The sequence below is a fragment of the Hemiscyllium ocellatum genome, chromosome 7, assembly GCF_020745735.1.
Source record: "Hemiscyllium ocellatum isolate sHemOce1 chromosome 7, sHemOce1.pat.X.cur, whole genome shotgun sequence".
NCBI lineage: Eukaryota > Metazoa > Chordata > Chondrichthyes > Orectolobiformes > Hemiscylliidae > Hemiscyllium > Hemiscyllium ocellatum.
In genome coordinates, this window is record NC_083407.1 from 70,314,576 (window position 1) to 70,328,597 (window position 14,022).

Genomic DNA, 14,022 nt, shown 5'->3' on the forward strand with positions numbered 1-14,022 from the left:
CGTACTGATTGTGAAGACTGACGGGTCAGTTTGCCTTTGTAGGATTTGTAAACAACAGTAAACTGCCTTTCACAGCTGGATAAATACACAATCCCTTGCATTGAGGATTTATGCACAAAGCTGGCAGGGGGACCATCCTTCGCAAAACTGGACATGAGCCATGTGTACTTTTCATTGCAGTTAGATGATGATTTGCAAAGTATGCTACAATTAATACCAAAGGGTTTGTACCGATCTGAGACTGCCCGCACTGACACGACTTCAAATGGCAATTTTTCAGCATACCTTGCGAACATCTTGCAAGGTATACCCCAAGCTGCCATTTATCTAAATGACATGCTAATAACAAGGCAGAGTAATAAGGAACACATAGAGAACTTGGATGATTCTCCCAGGCAGGCATATGCCTTAGAAGGGAAAAATTCAAGGGAATGGCCAGGTAAACCCTGAACTCTATTACAGATCCTTTCGTGGGCTCAATGTTCTTAGTCATTGTGGGCACCTTCTCAAAGTGGCTGGATGTGCATAGAGTTTATTTGTCAGACACTGGGATGACGATACAAAAACTGCATGTGTCTTTTGCAACACGCAGACTTCCAGAACTGTTGGTCACAGATAACAGGCCATTGTTTACCAGCAGGGAGTTTGAGTATTTATGAAAGTCAAATAATATTCAGCATATATGGAGAGCTCCATAGCATCCATCATCCAGTCTGTCAGAAACAGCAAGCCAAACTTTGAAGGCAGGCTTAAAGAAACAGTCTACAGCTGCACGAGATACCAGACTGTCCTGGTTTCTATTTGATTGATTATAGGATCACATCCCTCCTGCAACTAAAGGGATAACTCCAGCAGAGTTTCTAATGGGGAGAAGACACCAAATTAAATCTGAACTTCCTGGAATCTGGAGGTAGAGGGTGAAATGGCAACAAGAGCACCGAGGCTGGATACAAGACTCCGCTAAGATGGAGAGATAGTTGACTTCAGGGGATGAAGTTTGATGTAGGAATCATGGGAAGCATGGATAAGAGGTATGGTCAACACGAGGTCAGTGACGTATGAAGTTTGGATACGTGCGACAATCCTGAACAAACACGTGGATCATGTGAAAGCTGCAAGCTCTCAAACAGTGCGGGAACATAATGTGCCCAGTTCCACGACAGCCTTTCTGACTGTTCCAGAATGCGTGGGTTCTCGCTCTCCATCAAGCGATGAAGATGCCTTGGAATCTGAGGTAGACACGGTGGATGTCACCGCCTTGACACCTGAAGAAGAGAATGAATTTCTTCCGAGATGCTCCAGGTGCAAGAGACAAGCTACTGTACGTTACATACCACCCGCATCCGAGGCAGAGTCGCAGGGACCTGACCCCGTGCCAAAATACTCCAGGAGGAGCTACATAAAAAAGAATCGGTCTACATCCTTGGACTTGGAGAGAGGGATGTAGTGCCTGTAACGAGGTCAGCCAGGTGATCCTCCTTAGAACATGAGTTCCATGATTGAGTTTGTTAATCTTGTCCAGTCAGGGAGCCCTGGCTGACAGATATAAACAGGAGTGTCCCCTGCAACCACAGATTGCGGTGGTTCACGGACTCCTGCTCCTGGGCCTGGCCAAACCGGCCATAAACAGGTCCAGGCAGTGGAGGGGGTCGTTAGGGCCGACTGCCTGCCCCTCTTCTGCGGTTACGTTAGGGCCCGGGTGACTCTGGAAAAGGAGCACGCGGTGTCCACCAACACCCTGGAGTTGTTCAGGGAGAGGTGGGTGCCGCAGGGAGTGGAGTAGAACATAGAACATAGAAAAATACAGCGCAGTACAGGCCCTTCGGCCCTCGATGTTGCGCCGATCCAAGCCCACCTAACCTACACTAGCCCACTTTCCTCCATATACCTATCCAATGCCCGTTTAAATGCCCATAAAGAAGGAGAGTCCACCACTGCTACTGGCAGGGCATTCCATGAACTCACGACTCGCTGAGTAAAGAATCTACCCCTAACATCTGTCCTATACCTACCACCCCTTAATTTAAAGCTATGCCCCCTCGTAATATCTGACTCCATACGTGGAAAAAGGTTCTCATGGTCAACCCTATCTAAACCCCTAATCATCTTGTACACCTCTATCAAGTCACCCCTAAACCTTTTCTCCAATGAAAACAGCCCAAGTGCCTCAGCCTTTCCTCATACGATCTTCCTACCATACCAGGCAACAACCTGGTAAACCTCCTCTGCACCCGTTCCAGTGCCTCTACATCCTTCCTATAGTATGGCGACCAAAACTGCACACAATACTCCAGATGCAGCCGCACCAGAGTCTTATACAACTGCAACTCAATTCCTCTACCAATAAAAGCCAGTAAACCATAGGCCTCCTTCACACCACTATTTACCTGGGTGGCAACTTTCAGAGATCTGTGTACATGGACACCAAGATCCCTCTGCTCATCCACATTACCAAGTATCCGACCATTAGCCTAGTACTCCATCTTGTTACTCCTACCAAAGTGAATCACTTCACATTTAGCGACATTGAACTCCATTTGCCACCTATCTGCCCAGCTCTGCAGCTTATCTATATCCCGCTATAACCTGCCACATCCATCCTCACTGTCAACAATTCCACCGACTTTCGTATCATCTGCAAACTTGCTCACCCAACCTTCTAGCCCCTCCTCCAGGTCATTTATAAAAATGACAAACAGCAATGGTCCCAAAACAGATCCTTGCGGAACACCGCTGGTAACTGCACTTCAAGATGAACCTTTACCATCAACTACTACTCTCTGTCTTCTTCCAGCCAGCCGATTCCTAATCCAAACCTCCAACTCCCCCTCAATGCCATACCTCCGTATTTTTTGCAGTAGCCTACCATGGGGAACCTTATCAAATGCCTTACTAAAATCCATATACACCACATCTACCGCTTTACCCTCCTCCACCTCCTTAGTCACCTTCTCAAAGAATTCAAAGCAGTGCATCATTTTCCCCCTCCAACTCTATTTTGATTTAGTCCCTGCCTTCCCCTTCACTGTTTTGATCACACAATATTGCCCTTTGACGTGAAGGGCACTGCTTGTCACTGGCCACCCGTGGTGGAAATTGAATAAAGATTCGTGCACTGTGTGTCTCTCACTGTGTCTCACACCTGCGCACACATACCATGGGTGCTGGGGAATAAATAAGCACTACTGCAGTTAGGCAGTAGTGTGGGGGTTTAAAATGAAAAAATAAAATAAACAGGAGTGTCCCCCGCAACCACAGATTGCGGTGGTTCACGGACTCCCAGCCCAACTGCTTGTTCTGTGGTGCTGTGGAGTCCGTGGACCATGAGTATATTGGGTGTGGGCGTTTGCACTCCCTTTTTGATTTTCTGAAAAACCACCTCCTCTGCTTTTGGTTGTACTTCAGTCCCACGCTCCTGATTTCGGACCCTTGGTACAGAGGAGGGAGGGCAGGTCTGAAGACCACCTCGTGGGTCTGCTCCTGGGCCTGGCCAAGAAACTGGCCATAAACAAGTCCAGGCAGCGGGGTGTGGAAGGGGTCATCAGGGCTGACTGCCTGCCCCTCTTCCGCAGTTATGTTAGAGCCCGGGTGTCCTTGGAGAAGGAGCACGCGGTCTCCACCGACCCCCTGGAATTGTTCAGGGAGAGGTGGGCGCCGCAGGGAGTGGAGTGCATTATTTCCCCCTCCAACTCTATTTTGATTTAATCCCTGCCCTCCCCTTCACTGTTTGATCACACAGCATTGCCCTTTGATGTGAAGGGCACTGCTTGTCACTGGCCATTCGGGTGTTTCCTATCTTCCTGGTGGTGGCAAATGACTAAAGATTTGTGCACCTTGTGTCTCTCATTGTGTCTCACACAACATAGGTGCTGAGGTAAAAACAGCACCACTGCAGTTAGGCGGTAGTGAGGGTTTTTTAAAAAAAAATATAAACAGGAGTGTCAGACATCCTGTGCACTCTGAGGGAACTGAATCAGTGTCAAAGACTCTGTGTAAATAAAGGGGGACTTGGGAACATGATATCTGCCTCTGTGGAGTTATTTCACATCAATGGTATGTGCATTAATGCTTGAAAAAACAGACGTTAAGTTCCCTTTTCTTGTCTACTCACATCCAACTGCATGGAGCGAGATCACCTACCTTTGCCACGTTCCTCCTTTTACTTTAGCCTCTCAGAATCAAACTTCCTGTAAGGCCCTGCGATGATCTTGAACTTGTACTTTCTGTAGTTTGTCTCCTGTCAACACTCATCTACTTTCTCACCTTGTCCTGTCGATGAAATCTCTGTTCTGCTCTCTTGGCTTGATACTCACTGAGCAGCAGCCCTCCCATGGCAGCAGCCATTCTGAAGAGTTTTCTTTTTGCAGGTTCTCCCTTTCCTTCCAATCTGCTTTAGTCAAGACCTTTTTATTTTTGCAAGCAGCCAGCTATCTCCAAGCTCCCTTTCCTCGCCTACTGTGTTGTTGCTTCCTAAATTCGTGCTCATCTTTCTGGAGTTCCATGTTCTCCCCTTCTCATGCGGGAGGGGTAGTGATAGTGTCTTGGGGTTAGTAATCCAGAATTTCAAACATGTATTTTGGAGAGGAGTTCATGTCTCACCATGACAGACGACGAAATTTGAATTTGGTGAAACATCCGGCCTTCACAGCTGGCCTAGTGGTGACCATGGGATCATTGTCAATTGCTGTAAAAACCCATCTTGTGCACTAAAGCCCTTTAAGGAATAGAACTGCTGTCTTTACCTGGTCTGCCCTACACATGACTCAAACCCACAGTAACGTAGTTGATCCTTAACTGCCCTGTGAGCAGTTGTGGTTAGGCAATAAATATTGGTCTAGTCAGTGATACCCATGTTTCATAAACAAAAAAAATCTACAGTGGCAAGGGCATAACCCTGTACCAAAACAGCTCACTCTTTTATGAAAGGTATAAGTAATATCCTTTGTGACCATGACAGAGGTAAAAATCCACCCTCACCCTTTTTAACCTTTATGCAGTCTTTGATACAGTTGGTTACATTATCTTCCTCCAGTATCCCTCCACTGTCATCCAGCTGAATGTTTGTAATTTGGTGGTTTTATCTGTTTAAACATCGTCAAAGAATCTTCTTTCCATTCCTACAAAGTGACATCTAATATCACCAAGGTATTATCTTTGACCTTCCCAGTTGCTTATCTACATGCTACACCTCAGTGAAGTAATTTGAAAATGCACTGTAAATATCCACACAGGCTGACGATATCCACTCTGTACCTCACCACATCTCTCGACTCTGCTTACATTGAAAAATAGATCTTGGTAACCAGTAGGGGCTGTGATGCATGCTGTCATTGAACCAATTAGCAGATGCTTCTGTATCTAGGTAGACATGGGCAGCTTTCAGCCAGGCCTGGAGGGCTGGTTCCCTGGTCTATCAACATAAGGCTGCCTGCAGGCAGCTAAACTGTGCCAGGCTGTCCATGGGAACCCAGAGGCAAACTTAAGGTATTCAGTTGGCTTTCTTTAATTAGCCTTAGTAGGATCTTAAGGAACTGTATGAAAATTGCTATAGAACTTCATAAATGAGCCATTTCACATGAGGGCGTTAATTGCGATTATAAACTTTCTGTACTGACTCATTGCTGTCTGTCTGTCTATCTGATCAGTATTCTCTGCACTTAAACTGTGGAGAAATTTGATTTCATGCCTGATGTACTATAAGTGGAACTGTTTGCAAAATTCCCTCTAAATTACTATCGGTCAGAAGCAAGAATTCCATTAGTAGAGGTATGATAATTTTAGTTTAGTGTTTATTCTTTGTGCTGTTTGTGAGGCTGTTTACAATCTGACTGGTTTCAGTCACTTTAAAGGAGAGAATACATGCACTGGATTAAAAAATTAAATTGTGACCTACAAAGCTAACAATTGAATTACTCATATTTGTCATGTAAATCATGAAGAAAATTCTTATCTATATTTTGCAGTTATCAAACAAACTAATCTTGCTGATATTTATCCTTATGCTTGATCACAGAATTCTTATGGGACGTTGCACAGCTAATTGCAATTATTAAAATCACTGAATCTCTGCTACATCTGAGAACTGTGTAAAGTGGGGAAGCAACAGCATGTCTGCTCAACCAATCATATTGAAAAAGCCTCATTCCGACACACAGCTTTGGATGTTAAAAGTCGGTGCAGATTGGAGTAGGCAGCAATTTTGCACCATTGGCCTCTGTCCCACTAGCTTTCAACCGTACCATGACCGTCAGAATATCATAGGATCAGCTTGGTTGCTGCTGGTATGAGGCAGGTTTCAAGTTCAGGCTGATTATTAATCATTTGCATTCCGGCACTGACTGGGACTTTCACTTAGCAATGCGGCAGCCATTGTCATGGTGGACTGAGCCTGATCAATGAAGGGGGGGATAGACGGGTCACATGGACTTTCCAACCAGAAATGTTGCAGCTGCTATTCATTGCCCATGAGGATTGTCACATGCTCACCACTCAGGAATGGGGCCACTTTAAGTTTATTTTTAAAACCTGACCACCTCTTCAGAGAGACATCTCAAGAACTTACCCCTAGCTCACTGCCTAACATAATTGTCCCCTGCTGTCTAAAAATCTGTATGGGACGTACCACACAGGTTCAGAACCTGAAACTGAAATATTGGTCAGGTTCCTGAGCCAATTTAAAAATAGCACTCTCGGAGTTTAAACCAGGATGTGTAATTGTTTCGTTCATCAGAGATTAGCTTCACTAGATGGGCCAGCGTTTATTGTTCAACCCGAATTGCTCTTGAGAAGATGGTGACGAGCTTCATTCTTGACCTGCCGCAGTCCATTTGCTGCAGGTGATGCTGTTAGGGAGGGAGTTTATATTTCGTGCACCAGAAGGGAAATAACAGAGAAGAAGAGATTGATTTATGAATAAAAGGTTTTGAAAAATAAATCTCCATTAATAATTAGAACCTGAAGCAATGAGACTGTACAGTTTTACAAATGTATTTGGCAGTAATTAAGACTTACCACACTCATTGTGAATTGAGTCCTAACTTCCTGGCTAATTATTTACTGGTAATCTAGAAGGTAAGGACGACAGTGTCATGTCCTTCAAGTCTCTGGGTGAAATAATAATTGAGTAAAGTTTCACAGCCAGAACTGCAGTTTCCTGATTCAACATATCTAGATGCCTGAGTTTCTCCTTAATAGTATTGATGGCAGATAACTTCACTTTTATTGCTATAATACCAAGACAGTTGATTCTATTATGATTTCCAGCTCTCAAATCATTTAAGTGTGATTATGCTGCAAGATTTATTGATGCATTTGTATGACATGAAGGTAGAGGTTTGCATGTCATCTTCTGTTTCCCTCAATGGTTAAAACTGAACAACTGGTTAATTCTTCATTCGACTAGTTTGATTTTCTTCCAGAGGTCATTCCCTGGTGATTGAAATACATGTCATTTTAAAAACTTTGAAATGGTATTGATATAGTTTTACCTCTTTTGACCAGGCAGTAGGTTATTTTATTTGTGAGATTATCTCAAATTGCTGAACAACCTCCATGTAAATATTCGATCTGGAATGTGGATTGGGCCATTCAGTCTTGTCCTAACAACTAAAGACTGCTCACTGTTCCAAAAGCAAGGCCACCTCATCCAAAAGTGGACCTCTATCCAAGCATAAACCCTGTCTATTTGTTTTCCCACAGGTTGATAAATCTGTTTATCTGCAGCAATTTCTCTTTAAAATTAAAACATCAGCATTTAAATTGTGCTGCATCTCTACTTGTTGCTCAGCAAATCACGACACTTTGATTTCTTCATTTTCTGATTAATTGTGGCAGTATTGTTGAGTGGTGGTATTAAGGAGCCAGCTATCTAACTTATAGTTCGAATTAGCATTTAACTATTGTTGTTGTTGTTGTCTGACAATTGGATGGCAACTTGTATCTGTCCAATTGCAATATCCAGCATTAATGTTTCCACAGTAAAAAGAAGCAGTTACCACCTTATTGAAAAAGAAACCATCTGCTTTATGTCTGAAATATTGGAATATCTACCCAATAGATTAACACAGAGCTACAGGGTGCATGCAGAATTTGTATGTTCTTGCCATGTCTGCATGGGTTTCCTCCAGATGCTCTGGTTTCCTCCCACAGTCCAAAGACATGCAAGTCAGGTGGATTGGCCATGCAAAATTGCCCATAGTATCCAGGAATGTGTAGGTTTGATGGATTAGTCATGGGAAATGTAGGGTTGCAGAGATAGAGTGGGATGCTGTTCGGAGGTCATTGTGGACTTGATGGGCCAGATGGCCTGCTTCCACACTGTAGGGATTCTATGATACCAATGTTGGAAATCTGGGAGTGCTGGACAAATATAGCAGGTCTGGTAGCATCTCTACAGAGAAAACAGAACATTTTGAATTCAGCATCCCTCCATTAAAACATTCTTTGTTTCAGATCTACCCAATAGACATTAGCTATATAGTCAATATAAAGTTACTCCTTTCAAAAATATTTTTCTACCTCTTGAAACTCAGACTCCAAGATGTGATGTAGCTGATGTAAGTTTCTCAAGAATTTGTTTAATGTAGTGTGTATGGTAATCGGTGGACTCTAGCTTTGCATAATTGTGTTATGGATACCTGAAAACATTGTAGCTAATGCAACATTTCTATATCTGTAATTAAATGATAAATTATTAGAACAATTGAATGGAAGAAGAAAATAGAACTTGCATGGCCTTCTTTGTCCCAAAGTGTTCACAGATATTTTAAGAATATAAGTTGTGTGGTTTGTAGATCAACTCACTTTGACAAGGTTCCCCAAGCAGAAATTGAAATAAATGACAACTTGCTGAGGAAAGATTTCTCCAGGTAAAATTAAAGATTAATATTAAAACACATTTTTAGCAGTTTTGGTGTTCCCATTTTGTGGGTGTCTCCACCTATTGAGCACATCAGCATCACTTGACCCTCCTGCAAATAGACCTTAAAATTTTAATGTCATCTTGGTTTCTACTATCCCGTTACTTAAGAATCACACAACATCAGGTTATAGTCCAGCAGGTTTATTTGGGAGTACGAGCTTTTGCAGCACTGCTTCTTCATCAGGTGGGAGCTTGTACTTCAAAATAAACCTTTTGGACTATAACCTGGTGTGTGATTTTTAACTTTTGTCCACCCAGTCCAATAACGGCACCTCCACATAATGACTATCCAGTTAGGCAGTGGATAATTTATCTCCTGCCAGTGATTTTCTTGCCTCATAGAAGCTAAACTGTAAATAACTTTAGAAATAGGATCAACGATAGAACAATACTTTAGCTTACACTACATAAAACAGATGTAAATACAATTTTCGCAAAATAATTTGATCAATTCGCTACTGCAATTCACATCAAACAGAGATGATCAGTCTCTCTGCATTAGTTTGGCTTGTGATGATTCTCAACTACAAATGATGCAGTTTTCAGCCTCACAACAATCATATTTCTTCTTTAAAAAGTCACACTTTTCCACAGGCTATTTCTGCAGAACATAGTTAATTCAATTAGTAAATGCTTTACACAAGGGTTGGAATGATTGTATGCCCTGTGTTGAAGTGGGATTCTTAATGGTTGAATATAAATGTTTGCTCCTCAGTTTCTACTGAAATTTGGCAATGCTATTCTGAGTGAATTTGGTTTCACAATGGAAAAGATCAGCTTTAAAATTTTAAGAGAATCACTTGAAAATGGAATCTGTTATTGTGGAAGGAACAAAATAATTTGGCAAGGAGGAGGTTTTATTGAAACGACTGATTATAATATAATATTGTACCACCGAAATAAGTGCTGTAATTTGCTGAGGTTGCTGATTTTCACTGGTGCTTGATAGACTTTAGCAGAGATGGAGGTGCCTATACTGGGTTCCCTCCTGACATTACTAATTCTCCTTCATTGTACGCTGAAGTGAATGGCCGACTTGGTATTGGTAGTATCTCTAGTCTAAGCGTGATAGATAGGTGACCTGTTTCTTCACTCGGGTGAGTCAGGTGGGAAGATTTTGATCAGAGTTCAATTTGTGCCACTTTTTGAAAATATCACTGTCCCATTTGCCCATCTCCCTGAAATAATGTCTATGAACTCAAATACTTCCCTTTCAGGTTAGTATGTCTAGCACATGAACATATGACAGCACATTCATATTCTTAAAGGGATACACACAAGCTGGAAGATATTTCACAATCCTGAAAGACATCCTAAAAGTAATATGTTTTCATCAAATCATTGATGCTGCAATGCCCATCCTGTACTCCCATTTTTTTTTGGATTTGCTGTGTTAATTTGGAGGTGTTTTCTCAAGGCAGCTTTGTGATTGCTTTGTGACTAGTTTGAATGCATTGATCAAATAATTTGTGATGTTATTATAAGTGACATAGGTTTGGTAAGTGCATTGCTTTGATATAAATTATGGAAAAAGTGAGGACTGCAGATGCTAGAGAACAGAGCCAAGAGTGTGGTTGGAGGAAAGCACAGCAGGTCAGGCAGCATCCGAGGAGCAGGAGAATCGATGAAAGGGCTTATGCCTGAAATTCGATTCTCCTGCTCCTTGGATGCTGCCTGACCTGCTGTGCTTTTCCAGCAACACACTCTTGATACAAATTGTACCCATAATGGAGTTGGAATATCAAAATTGTATGCTGTTGATCAAATGTTATGCTGAATTAAAAATGCATTGAAAATTAGCTGCAGAAGCTCAAGTGCATTTGAAGCCTAATATACCTAAAGCTAATGATCTTCAACATTTCTTATTTTATTTAAACTTTCAGCCAGGCGGGAAGATTCATGCCAGCATCCCATTGTCACAGCAGGTCTGTAATGAGAGCAGGCTCTCCATGTCTGAATCAGTGTCAGAGTTCTTTGATGCTCAAGAAGTGCTTCTATCAGCAAGCTCTTCCGAGAATGAGGTAAGACAAAATATTACTTTACTTTGAAGGACAAGATTGATTGTGGCAGAGGAAAAGCCAAATTTTGACTGGTCGTTGTTGATATTGGTTTTATGGAGCATTCCAGCTGTTCGCTTCAGTTATGGCATGTGTACTCATAATAAATGGGATTAAATACTTAGACTCATCCTTTCAGATCATGCATTTTTAGTTAGAGATGTGTTTTCTTAGCTTGCCCAGTCCTAGAGGTCAAAAAAATGAGAACCCCAAGCTAATTGGAAACAAAGATTCGTAGTTTGAATTATTGACAGGTGCAGAAATTGAGTGCAAGTCCAAATTTTTTTTTTTGTAAATTGAGTTCCCTGAGGAAGTCCTGGATCCTGACTCCTCCAGGACATATTCTAAGGGTAGAAGTGGGCAATGGGGAATGTGTTGGCCTTCAATTGAAGGGCTGGATAAAAGACCAGGGAGGGCAAAACTACAATTTTCCAATGTGATTTTGGCAGACATGAAGTTTGGTGCAGGTTAATATAGAACTGTCAGATTCAAATTGAGCAGAAATGAAAGCTACATTTTATTGCAATGAGAAGTATTGTAACCTGGGCATTTTATCTCTCAGGTGCTTGCACAGACACTTTTAAACAAAATTTATATTGCTGTCCCTCTAAGATGCTGTCCGCTTGCCTCAGAATTCCTATCCTCTAACATAATCTTGTAGTCGCAGTATTTATGTGGTTGGTCCAGTGGCCTCCAGAATGTTGATAGTGGAATTTTCAGCAATAATTGTTATTGATTGTCAAAGAATGGTGATTAGCCTCTCCTTTTGAGATGATCGTTGGCCAGCACTTGTGTAGTATGAATGTTACGTGCCATTTATGAGCCCAAGACTGAATATTGTCTGGGTTTTGCTGTGAATGAACATGGACTGCTTCATTACCTGAGGTGTTGTGAATGGTGCTGAACATTGCACGATCTTTAACAAACAACCCCACCTCTGACCTTTAAAATGATGGAAAGGTGAATGATAAAGCAACTGTAGACACTGGCCCAATGAGATGATTCTGAAGAACTCTCATAGTGATCTCCTGGAGGTGAGATGGTTGATCGCCAATGACCACAGGCTTTGTGCCAGGTATGATACCAACCAGTGAAAGATTTTAATCTTGGTTCCTGTTGACTTCGGTTTAGCTAGGGCTCCTTGATGTCAAATTCTGTCTTGATCTACCTCACCTCACCTTCAAAACCAGGTGTGCAATACTGTTCACTGATTTATGATTTTAAATATATTGCTGGAAGTTGATCTCAAAATTGAAAAGCACTGTCTCTAACTTCCTCCAGTTCGTTCACAAGCTCCAGTAAAAGTTACACTATATTCTTGTATATAACTAGTTGTATTTAACATTTCTGGAGCTAAGATGTAACAGTAATTTTGTTTTTTTTTCCACAATAAATCTGATTGTTCTATTTTTAATCCTCAGGGATCCGATGATGAATCCTATGTCAGTGATGTCAGTGATAATATTTCAGAAGATAACGCCAGTGTTGGAGATACTGTTTCGCGACAATGTATGAACAAAATCTTACATTACAATTTTGTAATGATGAAATTTAAAACCATCTGAAAATTTACTTTTCAGTGTGTTGAAAAATATATTTCAAGTTTCCATCAACAATTTAGATTCAGCACCAAATTTGGGGTATATTTTGTATAAGGGATGGTGACAAAATGCCCTTCAGCCCAACGAGTCCACACCGACCCGCTGAAGTGCAACCCACCCAGACCCATTCCCCTACATCTACCCTTTCTCCTCACACTACGGGCAATTAAGCATGGCCAATTCACCTAACCTGCACATTTTTGGTCTGTGGGAGGAAACCGGAGCACCCGGAGGAAACCCACGCAGACACTGGGAGGATGTGCTAACTCCACACAGACAGTTGTCCGAGGTGGGAATTGAACCCGGGTCTTTGGCGCTGTGAGGCAGCAGTGCTAACTGCTGTGCCGCCCAAGTGTTAATACACTTGCAGAATGGCTGTTTAATTGAAAAACAAATTAAATCCAAGAACATGAGACATGGTGCATTTTGGAATGAAGATTAAAAAGACCACACAATCCTTGAAAGGCAAGTTCTTAAATGGGGTCTTAGGACGTGCATCTGAGGGTGGGATTTACTCCTACTCAGGAGCAGAAATGCTACTCTGCTTATTAAGGCATCTTGTAGAGTAATGTTGCTTTGGGGAAGCCTGTTTTCTATCTGGGTTTGGGTGAGAGGGAGCAACAGTCACCCCTCAGTTAAATTCAGCACCTTTGGAGTATTGTGAACCTTTCTGATCTCCATTTAACAAATAGAAGTGAGAAATGATTTACCAGATTGCTAGCAAACCTGAGAAATTATACTGAATAGACTAGGCTGAGTAGGATGAGACATTTTGTTCCAGAAAAGAGAAAACTGAGGGAAACATGATTGAAGTCTTTAAGACAATGAAAGAATTTGATAGAATATGAGAGAGTATGCTTCCTCCTATGGAAGAGATCGAACTAGCTATAAGAATGTCAGTAATTAATCTGAAAATGAGTTCTAGAGAAACTTTGTTAGCTAGTGGGTAGTTAGAATTTACAACTCAGTAGCAGAAAGAGTAGTTGAGACAAACAGGATAGATGTATTCAGCGGATGTAGTGTAGGCACATGGGAGAGAAAGGGATAGAAAGATTTGTTGATGGGGTATGGAGGAGGCTAATGTGTAGCTCAAACATAAGTCTGCTTCTTTTGGAACAATTGATCTGTTCCTCAGTGACTAAATTATAGTTAACCACCACAACATACTTAAAGAATGCACATTTTTATATGTGTTGCAAGGCGCATTACAGTATAGAGACTACATTTATGAATATTCTTTCACTGCAACACCTGTCGTATTCCTGAAATGGCCTCTGATCCATACTGTTGTTTAAGTTCAGTTTACTGATTGTATTTGTTAATCATTTCTAAATTTTCTGTGGCATCTGCTTTTGTGCATAGTTGTAACAGGAGTGATAGCAGGTTGTCATTACTAGAAATCAATTAAATTGAAATAATATTGGTCAGATTTTAAGGGAATTAG

At 41.7% G+C, this 14,022-nt stretch overlaps 1 protein-coding gene across 1 annotated transcript in view; it reads left to right on the top strand.

Annotated features, from left to right (window-relative positions):
- osbpl6 (oxysterol binding protein-like 6) overlaps positions 1–14,022 on the top strand; it is a 106,020-nt gene that overhangs the window by 62,314 nt on the left and 29,684 nt on the right. Inside the window, exons 11-12 of the mRNA XM_060827955.1 lie at positions 10,804–10,941; positions 12,399–12,486. Of these exons, the coding sequence (XP_060683938.1) occupies positions 10,804–10,941; positions 12,399–12,486 (226 nt within the window). The remainder of the gene's footprint in view (positions 1–10,803; positions 10,942–12,398; positions 12,487–14,022) is intronic.